The sequence below is a fragment of the Candoia aspera genome, chromosome 16, assembly GCF_035149785.1.
Source record: "Candoia aspera isolate rCanAsp1 chromosome 16, rCanAsp1.hap2, whole genome shotgun sequence".
NCBI lineage: Eukaryota > Metazoa > Chordata > Lepidosauria > Squamata > Boidae > Candoia > Candoia aspera.
In genome coordinates this window covers 5,352,194-5,373,358 of record NC_086168.1, presented here as the reverse complement: position 1 = coordinate 5,373,358, position 21,165 = coordinate 5,352,194, and the positions used below count along the sequence as shown (strand labels likewise).

Genomic DNA, 21,165 nt, shown 5'->3' with positions numbered 1-21,165 from the left:
TGTGTGAACTCAGTCAATACCCTTTACACACACAAAACTCTCCTTTATAGCGCAGATACTGTTTGTTCGTTCATTTTTCAAATTTTATCACGGCCCATCTCCCCTGAAAAGAGGGACCCTGGGCGGTTTACAATAAAACTAACATTTGCGTTAATTTTTTAAACATTTTAAACATTTGCATTACATAACATTAAACTTGTTAACATATACCCTGTTACACTTCAGTTTTTCCTCCAGCTTAAGATTCGCTCCCTGCGTTCACCCAACCCACTTGATGTGGTGATTGAATCCATCCCTTCTCCAGATTAGCAGACTGAGCCCAGAAGTAACCAAATAGGCTGGGTTCAACTGCCCAGAACTAATCTTAGTTGAATGAATGAATAACTTTATTGATTAGTCAAATGACCGTATCAGAAAGTTGGGCGTCAGCCACTATAAGATATAAAATATGATGCCATAAAACAGCTGAAATACAGTAAAATTAGTTAAAATATGCTATGGTGAGATAAAATACAGTAGGGTAAAATAGAGATAAAATTGTAAGATAAAAATGCAAGATATAATGAGTAATAAAATACAGAAACGATGTGAGATAAAATAAATTAATCACCTTTACCTGCCACCCCAACGTGTTCTATAAGTTGCATTCTTAATTTTGCTTAATACCAAGCGAGCTTTATTGGTAGGGCAGATGCAGCTGTGAGATCTTGACCTGGTTGAGTACGTTTACGGTTATAGCCTTTCTCTCTTCCTGCTTCCCCCATTGCCCAAAGAATCCTGTAGGGGCCCCTTAAGCAGAGAGGGTGATAGGATTCACTCATTGCACTAAGCCACACTGGGGTTGGCTCTAAGCCAGAGCTAAAGAATGGGTCAGCCGAGGTCCATTCAGCAAACTAGTATTTAAAAAGGCCTGAGGTCAACCCTAACCCGGTGAGCTTATGACTGGATCTGAACCATTGTTCCTCGTTCTTTACCTGACGTTAGAATTACTTTGCCTCTCTGGCTGGCAAGCTCAGTGCCTGGAGGCTTCAGAGCATCTCTTCTGTGTGTGCATCTGTTCTCCTTCCTCAAAGCCCACGGGAGAACAGAATTCTGGGAGATGAAGTCCACACACCTTCCAGTTGCCATGGTTGAGAAAAACTGCCCTGTGGTCCCAAAGGTGGTGGTTCTCATATTAACCCACAGTAATGCTCAAGATGTGAGCGCTTGCACCAGCAAGAAAGGATGGTCTGAAGCGCTGGCAGAGCAGATGGCTGCCCCCAGAATTGGAGTGGCAAACTGGGGTTGCCCCAAACGGCCCCCTCCAAACTCAGCCTAGCATGGTTTACTGAACAAACCAGCCATCCGCGGTTTGTTCAGAAAACAGAGGCTCATCTCACTTTGGTTGGGAGCACGGTGGAAACCGGATGAGCGTGTTTCTCTTAAATAGACCAAACTGGAAGACTGTTCCAACGTCATCAGAGACCTGCGGTCTGAGTTAAAAAAAGCCAACAACAAGGTGTGCCATACGGAGCTGCTGCTGAGCCAAGTTTCTCAAAAGGTAAGAAGCTCAGCACAGCGGCTTGTTTTCTTCTTTTTACTCAGGACCCCAAGGCAACGTAATTACCAGGGGGCAGAGGGGAGAGTGTTGGTAGTTGCCCTTTGCAGACCCTTAAAAACACACGAACGACTCTGAAGCTGTGCTCCAGCTTGTATTTTGTGGCTTACGGAGCCGTGACTAGAGATGCGGTTTAGCAGGATTTCCTTGCTGCATTCTGGTGGTTCTCTTTTGCGAGCATCGGCACCTCTAAGGATTGATCTGAAAATAGAAATGCATCCTTCTCGTTAAGCTAATAGGAATGCCTGTGTTTTGTTCTGGCACACTATGGTTTCCCTGCCAAAATTTCAGCTTCACCCCAGAATACAGGTAGTCCTCACTTAACAACCATTTGTTTAGTGACAATTTGGACGTATGACGGTGCTGGAAAAACCGACTTATGACTGGTCCTCACACTTAGGACCATTGCAGTGTCCCCACGGTCGCATGATCACGATTTGGGCGCTTGGCAACTGGTTCGCATTTATGATTGTCACAGCATCCCATGGTCACACAATCACCATTTTCGACCTTCCCGGCCGACTTCTGGCAAGCAAAATCAATGGGGAACCTTCACTTAACCACCTGGTTCACTTAGCACTTGTGGTGATTCACTTAATGACCACCACAAAGGTTGTAAAATCGGGTTGGATTTGCTTAATGACCGCTTTGCTTAGCGACCAGGATTCCTGTCCCAGTTGTGGTCGTTAAGCGAGGACTGCCTGTAGGCCCATCCAAGCATTCTGGGTGGTTTGTCTGTTTCTAGGTCCTCTAAAATAGGAAGTGGTTCGTGGTGTTCTAGACACAGTCTGGCCCCCAGAGCGCACGAACCTGGTGCAGAAAATAGATTTGTGGAAAAGGATGGGCCACACTGATTAGCTAAACCAGTCAGGCCCCAGGATATGTCCGGGCAGATCTTGATTAAAAAGCACGGCCAGAGTTTAGTTTCCTTTGGCAGCGTTGCTGCCAAAGTTCCCTGCAGCGTCATTTTTTTTTTTCATGTCACTGCCCAAAGCGAGGTTAGCGTGAGACTCGTTTTGTGCTTGTGCCTTTACGCACACCCGTGTGCTGCTCTTCCTTGGAAATCTGAGAGAGGAAAAACGGCAGCCAGACCTTTGCATCGACCCCATGTCTTCAAACCAACGCGCCAAAATTCAGAGCATAAGCGGAAGGAGGGCGCGTTCGGTCCATGAACGCAGCAGTAATGCGTTACTGTTGCGGAAAGGAAGGCAGACAATTAGGATCTCGATGCTGAGAGAAATGCGGTTGCTGGGAGCTGACAAATGGCCCGTGCCTTTGGTTTTGCCTCTGCGTCAGCGTTTTCTGCAAAAGACGAAGGTGGTTTTGAGCATAAGGGTTCTGCTGCTGTATCCCTACAAGGGCAGGCAACCTCAGGGCGTAAGCGACGCCGGTGAATCTCCTTGATTTTAAAGGGCGCCTCGAATATTTTCTCTTCCAGCTTTCTAACAGCGAGTCGGTCCAACAGCAGATGGAGTTCTTGAACAGGCAGCTGCTGGTGCTGGGGGAGGTGAACGAGCTCTACTTGGAGCAGCTGCAGAACAAGCACGCCGACACCACAAAGGTGACGTCCGATTCGTGTTTTGTGCTGGGCTGCTGCAGCACGGCTGATTTGCTTTTCCTTGGGCGCGTGGTGCAACGTTCAGCCGTTTGCAGTTCCTTCAGCAGAGCCGTGGCTCTGTGAACCCAGCTGCTGGGAGGTTCCTCAGATGCTGAGTAGTCCTCCTCCTCCTCCTCTTCTCCATCCTCCACCTTTTCCTTCTCTCCTCCTCCTCTTTCCTTCTCCATCCCCCTCTCTATCTTTTCCTTCGCCCTTTCCTTCCCAATCCTCCTCCTCCTCTTCTCCATCCTCCACCTTTTCCTTCTCTCCTCCTCCTCTCTTTCCTTCTCCATCCCCCTCTCTACCTTTTCCTTCTCCCTTTCCTTCCCAATCCTCCTCCTCCTCCTCCTCTTCTCCATCCTCCACCTTTTCCTTCTCTCCTCCTCCTCTTTCCTTCTCCATCCCCCTCTCTACCTTTTCCTTCTCCCTTTCCTTCCCAATCCTCCTCCTCCTCCTCCTCTTCTCCATCCTCCACCTTTTCCTTCTCTCCTCCTCCTCTTTCCTTCTCCATCCCCCTCTCTACCTTTTCCTTCTCCCTTTCCTTCCCAATCCTCCTCCTCCTCCTCCTCTTCCTCCCCTTTCCATATCCCTCCTCCCCATCTCCTTCTCCATCATCCCTTCTCCTCCTTCACCTCCTCTCTCTACCTTTTCCTTCGCCCTCCTCCTCCTCCTCCTCCTTCCCCCCTCCAGGAAGTGGAGACCATGCAGCTGGCCTTCCGAAAAGAGCTGGAGAGAGCCAAATCTTGCCTCCTGCTGCAGAGCCAGCAGGTGGAGGCCTCTCAGAACCGGATTGCAGAACTGGAATCTCAGCTCGCCAAACGGGATCACCTCTTGCTGGAGCAGAAGAAGTATCTGGAGGACGTGAAAGTTCAAGCCAGGTCGGTGTCCCCTTAGCCGTCACAGTGTTTTGGAAACCAATGGGGGGGGGAGCAAAAACTAATCTATAGTTTAATTATTTGGAATCTTTTAGCCGTGTACACAACCTAACCCCCATCTCTCCTTGCACAAAATACACCTTTTCTTCTGAGCAGCTTGGGCTGAGGGCAGCGCTGGCCTTTCTGCAAAGTCTGCGGTTCTCTTGGGCTGTTTTAGGTGGTTTTAGCTCATAGGCTTTGAACCTAGCTTGGAGGGGGATGTCTCCCCCCCCCCCCAAAACGGCACCCTTGCCTCCTGGGAAAACGCAGGGACGGAATCCCCACCAATGCTGGTTTCTTGCCATTCTCAGGGGCCAGCTCCAAGCGGTGGAGAACCAGTACAAAGTGCAGAAGCGGATCACGCAGACGTTTGAGCTGGAGATCCTGCACTTGTACAGCCGCCTGGATAACGACCCGTTGCAGAGGAAACGAGAGGAGGACAAAATGGAAACGGCGGAAATGGCTGACGAAAGGTAAGTGCAAGCGGCCTCGCTTTCTGGCTTCTTACGATCAAAACAAGCCCGAAACATCCTCAATTCCAGAGCAAGCCACATTGAGATACCTTGAATTTGCCCCGGAGGGTTTGTTCAATTCTGGGAGATCCTGATTTATTAAAAAAATTATTTCAAGTTTGGGCAACTTGACATTCAGGCTGTAAGTTTCCTTCTTTATTTTCAGTTTAAGAACACTGTGAATGCATACAGACAGGCCTACCCATGAAACAAACATAATAATTTTGTAACTTCTGGCCTATATTTGATCCTGAATGCGCAGGGGTTCCCCCAGGCCTGAAAAATATTTCAAGGGTTCCTCCAGGGTCAAAAGGTCGAGAAAGGCTGTTCTAAAGCATCAAGTTCAGGGTCACTTGCTGAGATGGGTGGCTATAGAAATCGAATGAATAAATAAATATTTATTTGAAAGGAAAGGGGGTGTTTCTTAGTGAAACAATTAAAGTTAAAATATTGAAGAACACCCCCTTTCCTTTCAGATGAATATAAATAGGACCTGAGAAGATCCTAATGGAGCCATATGTGTTCTTCTGCCAAATCTTTCTGCGTTTTTTTTGGGAGGGGATTATCTTAAATTCAGGGCTGGGGTAACCCTTTGGTGCTCTTACTGTGCCTGTGGGTAGGGGATTAAAGTAACTTTCTCCGTGAGATGTCGGAAAGTGGGGACCAAGGGTCCTGCCTGTTTCCTGGGCAACGAGCAAGCAGCTTCGCTTGGGGTCAGACCATTCCTCCTGCCCGCTCCCATGTTGCTTGTCCTTCCCAACAGGCTCTTGGGGGCAAATGAAGGTGCTGCTCACTCTGTCGCCAGATGCGGCGAAGAAATGCTGGGCAGGAACGGGGAGGCCAACACTCCTGGTGTCCAGGGGCACAGCAGCAGCAGCAGCAGCAGCAGCAAAGGCAACAGCGGTGGGTCCAGCCCGGAAAAGACCCTTGGCAGCGAAAGAGCCGGACAGTTCAACAGCTGCTGGGAAGCCTCGGCACAGCAGGAGCCTTCTTCCAGCCGCAGCCGGCTGACCGTGGGCTCCTTCCCAAGCTCGGAGAGCTTCCTGGGCATGAAAGCCCGCGAACTGTTCCGCAACAAGAGCGAAAGCCAGTGCGACGAAGACGGGGTGGCCATCAACAGCCTCTGCGACACGTTAAAGACTGAATTGTGCAAAGGGCCCGGCCCAGAGGCTGGGGGCCCCCCGTCGCGTCCCGTGGAGCCCGCTCCCCCTCCCCAGAATCAGGAAAGCAGCGTTGACTCGCTTCACATAATGGACTACAACGAATCGCATCACGGTCACAGCTAAGCCAGGAGCGTGGGGAAGTCAGTGTTACTTTTTGTGATCTCAGCATGGGACAGGGAGAGGATCGGCGTGCACGTGTTTTAACTAAAAGCTTTCACGTTTTGTTCCGGGCCCATCAGCCTGGGCTGCTGAAGCCGGGCCGGTTTGATTTGTTTGGGGCGGGTGGCCTTGGCTGAGCAAATGCGGGATGAGTGTCGGATCCGGAAGGGCCAAAGAGCACCCTTGTCCCTCCCCCTTCGCTGTCTTTGACACCCCCCCCCCACTTTTTCCTCCAACCGGGGTTGTGATGGCCGGGATCTTCCCTATTGCCTCTTTCTCAAGAGGCCTCATCGACGTACTTCTGTGCAATAGGAGGTTAGCAGACCGAGCGAACCGAGGGGGGGCACTTAGCTGAAGAACTGTACCCCACCAGTCCTCATTCAGGGTTGGCAGCCACCTTGTCCCCCCCCCCCCCTTTGCAGGTGATTTGGGTGGCACTTCTCATCCAAAGCAAGATTTTAAAGGGTCTGATCGTAATTTTCAACCTCTGCTTTTGAGTCTCCTGGCGCCTTCCCTCAACCCTGCTCATCCTGAGTAGGCTGGACTTAGCTCTGACGACGATGTGGTTTGGATCATGCCCATGAGGATTCCGATCTGCTGCCTTCTCCTTCCTTTAAAAAAAGCAAAAAAAAAAAAAAAGTGGTTTATTCCCCCCTCCCGCTCTCCACGTTTCTGCGAATGGGTAGATTTTTTTTTTGCAGCTGGTCCTCTGGGAAGCTTTGGAGGCTGTCCTGCAGAGTCCCCAAATGTTCTCAAAACACTATTTCTCTTCACCCCTATTCCCTTTATCTGTTTTTATAAGCTGACACTGACCTAATCTGAGCTTGTGTAGCCCTTCGTAAATGAAAACGCAGCCTTGGGTGGCAAGGCTTTTACAGCGAAGCGCGTAGAGATTTCCAGCAAAAACCATGGGAAAGTTAGCTCTCTCCCCACCATCCATCCCGCACCTGTCTCTCTCTGGGAAGGATCCCCTTTGCTGGTTTTGTGTTCCACCTGAACAGAAAATGAGGCTTATCCTTTTTTTATCCAGTCTCTGGTTTCTTTGGTAACCAAGTCTAAGCTGCTTAGGATCTCTTGCTGGTAGCTGCCTAGCATCCCAGGCTCCGGGCCAGAAACCTGAAATCCATCACTCTGAAGCATTTGTGGTGTCTTTGGAGAGCAAAGCAGGGCTGAACCTCCATCGGGAGCGAGCGCGTGCGTGCACGTGGGTTGGATCTGTGACAGTTGCCCCCCTCTGTTCAGAAAATCTTGGAAGGAGGCACCTGGCGTCCCGGCGTAGTGTGTTTTGATACCAGAGTGGTCGTTTTGCAATTGGATACTTAAAAAGTCTCTCCTGCGGTGGAAACTTCGAGTGGACACGGCTGAGAGCTTGCCTGCCGTCAAGGGGGGAATGCATTGTTCTTAAAACCCCACAAGGTGTCCTCTCTGCCTCTTCAAATGTTTTCTACCCTTGGGTTCTTTTGCCACAAAGTCAGCCTTTGGGCCCCTTTCTAATCAGAGAAAGCTGCTAAGATAACCCATGCCCAAAATCGCCACCTTTTATACTTCTCCTCCAGTGGTCCTTTGCACATTTCTAAAACAAACCCTTTAAAAAAAAAAAAAAAAAAATCTCGACCCTCACTCAAGGTTTCTCTAAAGGAAGGGTGGGTTTGGATAGCTGCTGCTCAAGCTGAAAAACGTGGCAAGCGGGCACTGGGAATTCTTGGTGGTGTGTTCGGGTGAGGCGAGGGTGGTGGCGTGTCAGGAAAGGCAAAATAGTTGCCAGCTGCCCGCGCCAGCCTTTCTGAGCTCTTTTGCAGAGGGGCTGAAGGCATGTGGCTGATGAGGGCTGTGGTGTCCCAGGATGGGCTGTGTGATCTCGGCGAGTTAAATGGAAGTCGCTGTAGGAAATGCTGTTGTCTCTATGGTTGAAATTTAACAAGCACGCTACAGGCTAGTCTCATTTCTCCCCATTCTACTCCTGAAATTAGCTAAAATTGGTCCTCCCCACGCAGTGGAACTGCAGTTCACTGTTTGTAAAGTGATGCCGACAGGATCAGAGATTTCCAACCCCTTGATTGGAGCCTCTATTGTACAGGGGTGTTCTAACCAGAATAGCCCCCCGCCCACACGTACAGGGGTCCAGTCTGCCCCACCCTCTCCTTCCGGTGCACAGACAGATTGGAGATCCCATCAGTGCCACTGGTGGAGGTCGGGGTTTGCTCCCCGGTCCCCTTGGTGTCTCGTTTCCCGTTTTAGCGGTCCGGATGATTTGGCGTAGTCCGGAAATACCTCGTCTTTGCAGGTCTCTATCAGGAATGAAGATTAGACCCGTTTTGCTTTTTCTGTGCGGACTGTCCTATACTTACTGAGCGGGCCTCTCTCGTTTTTGGTGGTCAAAATATCCATCTTTCCCTGGGGTTAGAACCGGTCCTTTGTCCGCTCGCAGAAAGGATACGAGTGACCTTGGCAATGAATTAGTGAGATTACCCTGCCCCGTTTTTTCCCTGCGGACCACAGAAATGATGGAGGAACAGATCTATTGCCTTTATCAAGCAACTCTGAATCATGGATGTAGCATACGTAATGAACTTCTTGTTTCCGTTTCTGTTTTGCCATTTGCTGGGGGAAAGTTCTCATTAGTGAAGCTGGAAGTAATCCTTTTCTTTTTCTTCGTAAAGAAAAACCGACTGCTTTCAGTTAAATCTAAAACCAGAAACCAAGCTGTCAAAGGGTTAATATTTTCCTGCCTTGCTCTCTGTAAGCATGATTTTTTTTTTTTTTTAAAAAGTACTTGGCTTTTTTTTTTTTTCTTTTTAAACGGAGAAAAAAAAAATGCCACCAAGACGATGCTATGAAATGGTACAATCGAAACTAAACAAGAAATTTCACAAGCAAAACCAAATGGAGGGTGTTTTGCTTTCTTCACTACAATGTTCTAATACATCAAGGCGGTTGCTTGTGTTTAACTGTGAACAAATAAAAAAAAACATACTGTTTTTCATTCATCTTAGGGGGTTTTTTGCGCAGGTCAGATCTTGCTAGTTGGAAGCCGTCTTGGTTGGCTTGTGTAAATAACCATTTTGGAAAAACTAAGCTGGATTGATAACTGCAGGGTTGGCAGAGACGTATGTGGGGGAGGATGATAATTTCTGTTCCAGACTTACCAACTGGAAAGACTCTGCAAAAAGGGCTTCAAAATTAGGAGGACACACTTGGGTACGAAACGAGGCTCGGGGCCCGTTCACAAGATCCATCACAAAACCTTTAGATGGTTACCAAAATGAAAACCACAGCAGGCCTGTGGTTATGCTGGACGGAAATAGAATTATTTTTCTCTGGCTCCATTCGTTCGTTCGTTCATTCATTCATTTTGCTGCTTGCTTCTTTCTAGCTTCTCAAAGTACATGCCGGCTGTTAACGGTATTGAACCTGACTCGTAACACAGGAATGGAGTGCAAAATCAGGGTTTTTCAAACCCGGCTCTGCAGAACACTGGGGGTCTATGAGAGATTAAAAGAAAAGATTCACTTGAGCACAGCCAATTTTCTATCGCTAGAGGTTGGCCTCTTGATCAAGGACTCCGGGATTTACCTTTTTAACTTAAAAGGTTCTGTGCCCTGAAAAAAAATTGAAACCCTCTGTTCTAAAGCACCTTCAGATAACTTCTCCCTAATGTCAGCACCCAGTTCACCATTTTTTTTCTTGAGGCTGCTGGATTTTTAGAACATGAACCCTGATTTTTGGGGGGGGGCGGTTATTGCATAAAAGCAATCCTTTGAAAGCAAATGCAGATTCCATTTTGCTGTGCAAATAACAACGTGGAACGGTCTTAAGATCAGCCTTTAGAGGAATTAAAATTGATGCCAACGATTATGGTTTGCAAACCTTAAACCAGGTTGGTAAAAGATCCCATTTAATACTGGACTTCTTGCATAAAGAGTAGATGAGTTGTTTATAGGATACTGAAGAAATCTGACACTTAACCCCCCCCCTTTTTAAAAAAAAATAAAGGCTCAATGCTAGTTTAATATTCAAAGATGCCTCCTCACCTGGATCAAACTGATTAAATATGTATTATGTAGGAGATGCGAAGCCAGCAAGATATAAAAAGGGAAAAATAAATTACTATCCCTGCTTTCTTGTGCTAAGCAGAATAGCTTGGTAGTTCTGTAAACATGTCCATAAATAATAAACATTTTATGCCATAGGAGCTGTGGGTGTTGGTTGAAAGGGCTCAATTATTCATTTATTTCAAGAGCAAAGGGAAGAAACAGCTGCTCGGTGTGTACTGGCTTACTCATCATGGTGTCAGTAGAAAGGGGAAAGCTTTTTTTTTTTTAAGGGGAATCTTTAAAACTGATACGACTTTCCAAAAAGCGATCCAAAAAGCTTCAGCTTCTGCAAACAATGAATTCCAAGGCCTTTTGGGGGCTGCAGTTCTGCAGGAAAAGGTCCACTGCTGCTGGGAACATCTGACCTTGGGTACTTCATCTCAGGATTATAACATGCCGGGGTTGAAAGGGATCGTGAAGACAGTCTAGTCTAAATCCTTGCCCCGTGCCTACAGCAGCATTCTCAACCTTGGCAACTTCAGGACGGGTGGACTTCAACTCCCCGAATTCCCCAGCCAACTATGGGACTTGAAGGCCACCCATCTTAAAGTTGCCAAGTCGAGAAACGCTGGCCTACAGCATCCCTGATGGATGGCCACCTAACCTCTGTTAATACAGCTCTTGTAAAGGTGAGTCCACCTGCAGAGACATCGGTCCCACTGTTAGTTCTCAACCTAATGACCCTCCAGATCTTTCCATAGAAGATGGGGAACAGCTTTGAGTTCCTCCCATCCCCAACAAGTGCCAGCAATTTCCTCAGTGGGCTGAATCTATACGGTTAAAAATACGCCTCAACGTGGCCCTGGCAGGGATTTGGAAATGAGCACCGTGCCTCCAACTTCCTTTTCTACCCAAGGCAGCCAAGTGGGTGAATTTGAAAGCCTCTAAGCAGCAAAAATGTATTGTGATCCAAGCTATAAGGAAGCAGGAGGAAGCCAATGGAAGACTCCCAGCTGCCAGGTTTTCTCTCCTCCAGAGAAGGCTAAAAACAGCATGTTGGGCACCATGTTTGCAAAGGGGGGACTTCACTGGAAGAAAGGCCTGGATTTCTCCAATACGTTCCCAACGTTGCTTCTAATCCAGTATTTCTCAACCTTGGCAGCTTAAAAAATTCTGGGAGTTGAAGTCCACCCATCTTCAAGGTGCCAAGGTTGAGAAACACTGTTCAGATCTATTCCTCTGGCCCTTGGTCAACCGAACCATGAATTACTCAAGCCAACGCACCCACGTGGTTAGTTGATGGTTCAGCATCTCACACGAATGCAAAATGTGGGGTTCCTTCAGTGGCCTATCTACTGGGACCACAACCACGGACTCTCTTTGGTGAACATTCTAGCAAAGAGCGTTATGTGCAAGGGAAATGGCTTTATTCAGAAGCGTCTTCTGGTTGGAGGCAAAAAAAGGCAGAAGTTAAGCCTGTGAGAAGGGGGGGAGAAAAAGACACAATCAGACCAAAAGAGCAGAATTGGGCTGACGAGATTGAATATTGCACGCTCCATTTTTTTTGTTTTTCAGTTTTTTGCCCCTGTGAGAGAATAGAGTTTTCCAAAAGGGCAGGTTTGGCTTCAAAATGCACGTGGCCCTGTCTGGTTATGACCTTGCTTTTTAAATTTAAAAAAAAATTCTCGTTTCTGGAGTTTCTGCCCCTCCCTGACCACCGAAGTCTTGATTGTAGTGCTCCAACTCTAGATCAGTTTTGGAAAACCAGTGGGGACCTACAAGGGAGATTCGCTCTAGGGCTGCACGTGGTTTTGGGTGGGGGGGGGGCGATTCAGCTGGAAGGCAGGATTCGATCTAGTCGCCCTTGGCATCGATCCGGCTGGATTGCCTGATCCAGTTGGCCTGATCAATTTCCCCAGGTATGGATGTGCTGATAACGTCAACGGTTTGACTTGACTGGACTCAACGATGTCAACAGTTCGACTTGAGGGGACCCAACGATGTCACCTGCAGATCTGAACCGAATCAGAGTGCAAAGTCCAACAGCTTTTTTTACTGACTGGGGAAACCCGATTTTCCATCCCACAAAAAAAAAGCATCTGTAGAAACAGGTCTTCCTTACTCCTCAACTTAGGTAAGAAGCCTCTGTCGGCCCATTGGCCAACGAAATCTCCAGCTGTTCAAGTGGAATTCAAGCCAGTTGGCTAAGCGGGGATCCCGTGAAACGCTGCACTGGCTCCTGACCTGGGTTTTAGATAAATGCAAATTGGAGGTGGGCTGTGATATACAGCCAGCCAACATGGCTTGGGAGGTCATCCCCTGGTCTCGCCCGACCTCTCTACAGCCGGGGCTGGCTAAAAAGGGAAGGGTCACAGCTGATTGATACAACCAAGCATGGTCTTTTCTGCACCATTCTCAGAAAAGGCCATCGCTGAAGCAAATCCAGGGAGACTATTTTAATTTCTAGATGCCATGCAAGTGTGGGTGGTGCTGTTTCCTTCCCCCTGCCAGCTCTCTCTCATTTTTTTGTTCTGTTTTGTTTTGTTTTTTTCAAAAAGCATTTTTACCAGGTGGTTTCCAGGGCCTGTCGAGGAATTTGTGAATGGCTCGCCCAAGGCCACCCATCTCCTTTATTTTAGCCGCCTGCCTATTCTCCCGCTCCTGAGCCTTATCCATCAAACTAAGCGAGGTCTGGCAGGCCTCAGTGACGAAGGTGGGCCGGCCTGAGAGGTCGAAGCCCTTCCTGATCCGAGTTGGCAAGTTTATCTGCTGGAGGATGGCCGCTTTGCGGGCACTCACGCTCTGCAACATGTTCCGTGGGAGTTTTTCTGTGTGGGCCACCCACTCCTTCATGCAGTCCAGGACGATGGGGATGAGGCTCACCACACCACCATAATGGTTTCTGGCTTCGTCACAGCTGAGATGGTTCACCACATCGTGCGGATATCTGTTGCACGAGGAGGAGGAATGGGGGAGAAGGAGAGGAATGGTGAACTACAACTTTCCAATCAGCTGATCCAACGTTTGCACACCATGCTATGCTCTGGCACCTTTTAACACGGGATTCTTCCACAAGTTATCAAAGTGGTGGAGAGCTTCTGCCTTTTAGGATCAACCACCAACAGTAAAGGAACCAGCAGTCAAGAAATACGCCACAGACCAGCCCTTGGTACAGTAGAGCAGGCTTTGTAGGCATAGACACATCAAATGCTACGATGCGTCTATACCTCCAGAGATCCGAATCGTGCAAGCCACGCCACTCCCTGGGACACTCTATGGAAGTGGAAGTTGGACTTTGAAGAAGCAGGAGAGGAAGAATTGAGGCCTCTGAACTTTAGGGTTGGAGAAGACCCCTGAGAATACGTGGACAGCCAAGAAAAACTGATGGGTCACTGAACAAATCAACCCAGAGGTCTCAATTGAGACATGAATGATCAGGCTCAATTTATCCTACTTTTGACACATTATGCAGAGATCCAGCTCTCTGCAGAAGGCTCTGATGCTGGGAACGGTGGAAGGAATTAGAAGAGGACAGGCAGCAGCAAGGTGGAGGGACTCAGTTACGGTGGTGAGGGGTGGACCATTGGAAGAGCCGAAGGACCAGGCTCGGGACAGACCTCCTGGAGAAAATCTATGTGGTCGCTAGGAGTTGAAAACGACTTGATGGCACCCAATTGATCAATCAGTCCTCCACAAGCCACAGTCAGCTGGGTCAATGCAAAACAGAGACCCAGGAACTGTGGCTTACAAGCCACAATGTCTGGGTCAACCTACCAGGTTAAGCCAAACAGGGAAAGAACGGCGCTCAAGCCTGGGGCCCCTGGGGGTGTGACGGAGCCCATTTCTTGGCTGTGCGGGTTGATGTTTTGTGATTTCTCTTCTTTTTAACTATTTTTACTGTTTTTCATATTCTTAAGCTGCCCGGAGTCATATATTTGAGACGGGCAGCCGTACCAATGCAGTGAAATCTAGAAAGAAACAGGCTTGTGGCTGGGCAGATGTTCGCTGCAAGGCTGGGCTTGAAGGTGACCCAGCGAGACCAAAGACTTACTTGGCTCGGAGGCCGCTGAGGTCGTTGCTCTGGCTGACATACATCTTGCATTTCTCCAGAAGCGCATTGGTTGTGCTGTTTCCAGGATGCAGGGACTCCAACCTGCTGCAAAGCTTGTTCAATTCACAGCAGATGTTCAGAAACATCATGAGGATCCGCTTGTCGGTCAAATTGTTGCAGTAGTGCTCCATGTAAGTCTGCACCTGTTGGGAAGTACACGCTCAGCTAGGAAAGACTCGCGGACAGTTGGTGTTGCGCCTGGTGACTGAAGCGAGGCTACTGGGCGCGCAAAGACAGAACGCTTCCGACATACCCACCACGGAGGAACGGCCGGGGAAGGTGACGGAGTTTGCAAAGATGGCAAAATTGACTTGCGTGGTTAGGGGGAAAGACAAGAAGTACATTTATTTGTGAGCGGAAACCCCTTATGGGCTTTTTGCTGAAAATGGAAAAAAAAAAAAGGAACTGGTGATTTATGGATTTGATGATTAGGAAGGGTGGAATATGGGAAGAAGGGAATCATGATGTAACCTTAAAGAGGGAGGATTGGTAAATGTATTTGTAACTGCTGTTAAGATTGGAAGCTGCTCTTTGTGATTTCCTTCCTTCCTTCCTTCCTTCCTTCCTCCCTCTCCTTTACCTATTCACCACTTTTCTTTTTTCTTTTTTTATTTACCACTTTAATTTTTTTCTTTTTCTGAAACTTGTATTGCTTTTATTACTATATAAAATTCTTCAATAAAAATTATTATTAATAATAATTTTAAAAGGATGGGAAGTAGTGGATTTGAAGGGAAATAATCGCAAAGGCCATCCTACTTTGAAAGCTGAAGTTCCTGGCATCTCCCTCAAAGACAAATTAGAAAAGAAAAAAAAAACCTGTTGGTCAGAACAGCACAATCAACCCCTGCTTGATTTTTCCTGTTTGGTATGTTTTGATTGTACAGGTAGTCCTCATTTAGCAACCACAATGGGGACTGGCAACTTGGTCATTAAGCGAAGCAGTTCCTAAGTGAAACCGCGATGGTGCTTATGATCTGACTTCAGCTTTCCTTTGCTTTTCCAGCCCTGCGAAGGTCGTAAATGTGAGGACCAGTTGCAAAGTTAATTTGTTTTCACCATCGTAACTGCGAACGGTTGCTAAACGAGGATTACCTGTATTTTGAAATTCTGAAGTGGGAGAAGCCCGAAGGTGGAAAACAAGCAAACCTTTTTGGCTATATTTCAACAGTATGCTTAAACAGGTCAAGTAACAATCTGGCAGACCACACAAGTCATGCTGAGCCTTGCTCCTGTTGATGCGGGTGTGGGGGGAGTTTGCTAAACATGCAAACCCCACCTTCTTCGTCACTTCCTGACCCAGAGCCAAAGGTAAATTCATTTACCAGGTTAAGCGTAGTGAATGAAGGCAGCCTCTCTCCGGCTGGCCCTGCGGTCTGCGCTTCGGCAGAGCCAGCTGCGAAAGACTAGACTTGCGAAACAGGGAAAAAGTGAAGGCGGTAATTATCTAGCAAATTCAGTCTCTCTTATGCTGCTCTCTCCCCCCCACCCCACCCCACCCCACCCCTGGCAAGAAGTTATGAGCAGAGAAAGTTTCGGGGAAAGATAATGGGGTCCAGAGGTTGCCAACTCCGATTCGACACCGGACGGCATTCTGCTGCAAGCCGCTATCCTCAGTTGGCTGCTAGATGGGTCTCGGGTCAGCTGTTAGCAGAAGGAGGGTTCCCTGCACGCGGCCGTGGTTGAGCATAATTGGATCCCGGGGTGACCAGCTCAGCAGGAAAAAACAGAGAGAGAGAGAGAGAGAGACCTCCCTTTTAAGTGGCCCCACCAGATTTCAAACTCTTCTTCCTGCACCATCCCTGATGGGGGGAATAGGGTAGATCAAAACAAAATGTGTCTCTGTGTGTCTCTTTGGGATAAGAAGAGAGGGCTGTGCTGGTACATCCCCCTCCGAGGTTTTAGCTTCCTTGCAGAAAGGTGGAAGGGGGTGACTTGGACCTGGCCCCTCAGCTGGGTCTAACGGCTTGGCATATCGCCCGGTTGTCGAGCCCGTGTTGTGATGAATTCAACCACTGCAATTATTACTCGGCGCCTCTTTTTCACCTGGGCCTCTTTTTCACGTGGCTGCGGATCCAGCACTCAGAATTTAGCCCTAATTCATATAAAGGGGTTCCCTTTGGGGTAAAAGTTGTTTCACAGAATAGTTTTCCTTTGGAAGGCTCTGGATGGGTGATTCTTGGAGTTTGGTGCCAGCGTTTGTAAACAGAGGGAGAGGATGGATGGATAGATAGATAAATGGGGAGGGAGACAGACAGACAGACAGGTAGATAGATAAGGGGGTGTATGGATGATAGATACAGATTAGATAGAGATAGAGATAGAGAGGGGCTGGATGGATGGATAAATGGACAGACAGACCGATAATACAAAGCTTGGAAGTATGCTCATTTCCTGATCTGAAGATTTCCCTACTTGGAGAAGCATTTTAATCACCAAGAATCCCTTAACTTAGATATTTGGACCGCACATGCTAGCTTATATACTCCCTACTTTGTGTGTGTGTGTGTGTGTGGAGTAAACAGACGCCTAAGAATTCAAGGACGCATCCCTGTAGTGTTCTTAGTAACAAAACAGAAGTACTTTACTCATTCCGGTTCATTAAGAGAGATGGTTTTCACTCCCTCCCCGCCCCCTAGAACTGCAAGGTTGAAGGCAAAAGAGAGTTCACGTCGAAAGCCAAGCGACCCCTGGATCATCATCGGATGCAAAAGTCGAACTGGAGATTTCCCAGATCTCAGTTTAAGCCAGATCAGTAGTTATGGGATGGGGACGGGGTAACTCTGCATCAGGCTTATGGTCCCTAACCCCGAACATTTAAAGTCGGAATTCTGTAATCTCTCTAATCCCCATATTTGAACTTTCTACAAGGAGGACGCTTTGCAGAGCTGGCAAATTTAGATTGCCCCTTGCCTCGAAGAGAGGCAACTGGAGGATCCGCAATACAGCAATTTTATTCTCAGGGTTCATCTTGAAATGGAGTGAATGGTCCCGAGTGAATAAATGAGCTCCAATTATCATCATCGTTATCATGGAGTTATTATCAACTCCACCTCCCCACAGTGGCCCCTTTCACACACAGACATGCATAATTTGAAAATGCCCAGCCTTTCAGATACACACGTGTGTCTGCTCAAACAACAAGCTTAACTCAGTTACTTATTTTATTTATTTATAAATTTATTCACCGCCCATCTCTCCCCAACAGGGGGACTCTGGGCGGCTTACAATAAATATTTATAAATTATTCTGGAGACTGTCAAAAGTTCTAAATCATAAAGACATCCAATGGGCTGGACTTGAGTAGCACGTGGAGCCACATTTTTAAAAAGTAGCCATGTTTAAAATTCAAAACAAAACGAAACAAGGTCAGTATGTTGATGCTGAGTTTGTAAGTAACCTGGTTAAATTGCCGAGTGATGCAACCGGAGATTCCTATTCCTCAATGCTTTGTTCATTTTGCTGGACATTTTTCAGGCAGTGGGGGCTTTATACCTGGCCGGGTTCTGTTGAGTTGTTGTTGTGAATCAACAACTGTTGTGAATCAAGTTGTTGCAAGACTTCATAGGGCTTGGCTGCTAAAGATCATTGGTGTGGGTGGGTGTGGGTGTGTTAATTTTTGTGGACTTTGGGGACATGGTGGGGATCATGCAAACGCTGCATTTTGATCCTCGCTCTGTAAGAAAGCCAGAAAGCCTATTTGGATCTGGAGATGGGATCCAGTGAACTGGCACTTTCTGGAGGTAAAGTAAGATGCTTGGCTTGGGAGATTTCCTAAAGGAACTGCACAGCCCATGTTTGGAAAACGACTGGTTGCCTGATAGCCCAGGCCAGGCCTAGCTGGAGAAAGCTGGCTAAATCAGACATCCCCGTTTTCTTTTTTCTTCTTTTTAAATAATTACTTCAAAGATGGCCCTTATAAGGTGACTTTTTCAGGTCTAAGTGGGGTTGCAAACCATTGGCAGAAGAATGAGAAGGTCAGATCTTGTTTCCTCCTCCTCCTCCTTGAGTTTTGATTTGGTGGCCTGATAACTAATCTTCCTCCTCCTCCTCCTCGTTTGGTGGCCTGATTAATAATAATAATAATAATAATAATAATAATACTCTTCTTCTTCCTCTTCCTCTTCCTCCTCCTCCTCCTCCTTCTTCTTCTGTGACCTGATAACTAATCTTTCTCCTCCTCCTTGTTTGGTGGCCTGATTAATAATAATAATAATAATAATAATAATATAATAATAATCTTCTTCTTCTTCTGTGACCTGATAACTAATCTTCCTCCTCTTTGAGTTTTGATTTGGTGGCCTGAAAAACCACCACCTCCTTCTCCTCCTCCTCCTCCTCAAGAGAGGGAATCTAATTCTGATTCACTTAAGAGTTGACATTTTTTTAACACGAGCCCCGACAGCCTATGGGGGGGGGGGGAAAATCCACCTGCCTCCATTCATCATACTGCTTTGGCAGACACCTCTCCATTCATCACGGCCGGGCGGCCAGAGAGCCATTACTTTTAATAGGCATGTCCGAATGCCATCGTTACATGTGGGAATGCATTGTAGCGGGGAGGGAAAATGGAGAGGAGGGGGGAATGCGGCCGTGTTCTGCGTTTCAGCTTTGGGTGAGACAGAAGGTGGAGAAAGTTTTCAGTAATTCACGGGAAGGAGATGGGTCCAGCCGTCGCCTGCCTTTTTGTTTGTTTGTTTGTTTTCTGGTCGTTTTTCTGGTTTTGTTTTTTATTAATTAGGTAAAACACACAACGACAAATCGAAAGCAAAGAAAAGAGAAAGGGACACGTATATGTACCTCAAATAAACTTTACACTTATGCTGGCCTGTGACCCTAATAATGGTTTGATTGATTGAAATGTTGCACAAGAACAAAGGCTGAAATGAAAACGGTTATTAAAAAGGGTTCATTTTCTTTTTTCTTTTTTAAAAAAGGACAAAACAAACCCAAAACGGGGGGGGGGGGCGGGGGGAACAGCAGGAAACAGAGTAGACCGCAAGGCAAGCTAAGACACTGAGAATATGTTTTTTGAAGAAAAAGACAAGCTGGTAAAAAAAAAAAAAAATTGAAATGACTTGAATAGAAACGAGCAATAATCACAGATGTCCAAAGCATAGTATAAAAATGTTTAAGTAGAAATTAGCAGTTGGGGGAAAAGAGGGTGGAGGAGAGAAAGGGGCTACTAGAATGCTTTTTCTACTGAGGTGACGGTGGGAGAATTGCACTTTCGGACTTGCAAGATTGATGTCAGCCTTGCGAGGTGGACCAGACAAGAAACATGACCAGATGAGATAATTCTACTTTATTGCAAAGCTACATTAACCGAATCTTGCAAGTCTGAAAGTACAATTCCCCCCAACACCACCCGATCTCCTTTACAGCCCCAAAAATAGGGAGGGCCCCTCCTGAGCCTCTTTCTCCACCCATTATGCAGCTGTGGGCTGTGCCCTCTCTTATCTGGCTGTTCCCTGGGCAGCATCTCTTTGCCCCGTCTCTCAAGGTCTCTCCCACCTACCACTGCAGACCCACAGGGTCTAGACCCTCGCCCGATCCCTGGCTTTGCATTTCATACACTCCCACTTGTTTACTAGAGAAGGCTTCAGCTAGTTGCCTGGCTCAATCTGCATCCAAGTAGCTAGTTCAGCTGCCCCCAAACAGCCACCTTCCCCATGTCTGGACTGCAAGACCCGGAATCCTTAGCAACAGTCAGGGTTGAAACCTGCATGGCTGGAGGAACCCCAGAATTCTCAGTGGTGGCCATGCTGTCTTGGGAATTCTGGGAATTGTAGTTCATCCAACTGGAATGGGCTCTTCCCATTCACTACACTTGCCCCCTCCATGAAGAAAACCCAGCAGTTACACTGATAGAATCTTGCAAGAATGAAAGTACAATTCCTCCCCCCCCGCCCCGTCTCCTTTACAGCCCAAGAAACTAGGGCGGGTCCCTTCTGAGCCTCTTTTTCTTTCTTTCTTGATTGTATAGTTTTAGTAAATAACATTATTACTTTACTTTTGTTTATTTTTTGATGTTATGAAAATATATTGAGAGCTCTTGCACCAAAGTCAAATTCCTTGTATGTCTAATCATACTTGGCCAATACAGTATTCTATTCTATTCTATTCTATTCTATTCTATTCTATTCTATTCTATTCTATTCTATTCTGTTATTCTATTCTATTCTATTCTATTCTATTCTGTTCTATTCTATTCTATTCTATTCTATTCTATTCTATTCTATTCTATTCTATTCCCCCACCCATTATACAGCTGCGGGCTAAGCCCTCTCTTATCTGACTGTTCCCTCGGCAGTGTCTCTTGGCCCAGTCTCTCAAGGTCTCCCCCCACCCCCCACCCCCATGGAGAAAATCCAGCCTGTGTCCACCTCCGAGCCCTTCCTGTCTCTGCACCCAACAGTAGAGCCAGCCCTCGGACAACCCTCCCGTGGGGCTTCACCCGTTCCTGGTTTAAGGTAGACCCTGCTCGTCTCCCCATCTCCCGCTCAGTTCCCACAACCATCCCAAGCCTTGGCCCCAATATGGGGGCACGCGGGCTCCCTTACCTGCCCGATGCTAGACACAGGCTTAATTTTATCATGGGCATTCTCCCGGACATGCTCCAGGGCAGCAATGAAGGTGAATTGCTGCTGCTGGAAGATTTTGTACGTCTGTTCAATGTTCCGTAGGCTCTCCTTGATTTCATTCATTTTCCGCCCCTCCTGGGAATTTGGAAGGCGGGAATTAGTTTTAATACAAAGCTGAAACAGCTCCTGATGTTCTTCGGGAAAAAGCCTCTGGGTCAGGAGTTTAACCAGGCCCAGCAGCCGTATTAACCAAACTTGCAAGACCTGATTAGTTTAAAACCAGACCGTTTTGTTCTTCCCAAAATGTTATTGGTGGCTCCCAGCCCCCCCCCCCAACAAAAAAGACTGGACTCCTAGACAGACATTGCCAACTGACTGGCCCTGCCCCAGTGCCTTTTCAATGACTGTTTAATTGACAGACTTTTTAGTTCGAACACCAGTTGGGGTGGGGGACATTCCCTGGTGTTTACAAGATGGGATGCAAAATTTGGCCA

The 21,165-nt window shown here is 47.3% G+C and overlaps 2 protein-coding genes across 5 annotated transcripts in view; one reads left to right on the top strand and one right to left on the bottom strand.

Annotated features, from left to right (window-relative positions):
- Positions 1-8,929, top strand: part of TSC1 (TSC complex subunit 1) — a 32,920-nt gene extending 23,991 nt beyond the window's left edge. For all 4 annotated transcript variants that reach the window (XM_063316424.1, XM_063316426.1, XM_063316423.1 and 1 more), the window contains 5 exons: positions 1,430-1,540; positions 3,036-3,158; positions 3,885-4,072; positions 4,420-4,581; positions 5,384-8,929. In XM_063316424.1, the coding sequence (XP_063172494.1) occupies positions 1,430-1,540; positions 3,036-3,158; positions 3,885-4,072; positions 4,420-4,581; positions 5,384-5,906 (1,107 nt within the window). In that variant the 3' untranslated portion in view covers positions 5,907-8,929. The remainder of the gene's footprint in view (positions 1-1,429; positions 1,541-3,035; positions 3,159-3,884; positions 4,073-4,419; positions 4,582-5,383) is intronic.
- Positions 8,930-12,325: 3,396 nt separating this feature from the next.
- Positions 12,326-20,798, bottom strand: SPACA9 (sperm acrosome associated 9). The gene is made up of 3 exons (XM_063316127.1): positions 20,651-20,798; positions 14,028-14,230; positions 12,326-12,923 (listed from the first exon to the last, which is right to left on the bottom strand). The coding sequence occupies exons 1-3, from the start codon at positions 20,792-20,794 to the stop codon at positions 12,527-12,529; spliced, it is 744 nt and encodes a 247-aa protein (XP_063172197.1). The 5' UTR covers positions 20,795-20,798; the 3' UTR covers positions 12,326-12,526.
- Positions 20,799-21,165: the final 367 nt, after the last annotated feature.

Coding starts and splice junctions, on each gene's coding strand:
- SPACA9 (XM_063316127.1), bottom strand. CDS start 20,794: ATGAATGAAATCAAGGAGAGCCTACGGAACATTGAACAGACGTACAAA. Junction 14,231..20,650: donor CTGTGTCTAGCATCGGGCAG/GTAAGGGAGCCC, acceptor ACTTCCCAACAG/GTGCAGACTTACATGGAGCA. Junction 12,924..14,027: donor CTCAGCGGCCTCCGAGCCAA/GTAAGTCTTTGG, acceptor CTCGTGCAACAG/ATATCCGCACGATGTGGTGA.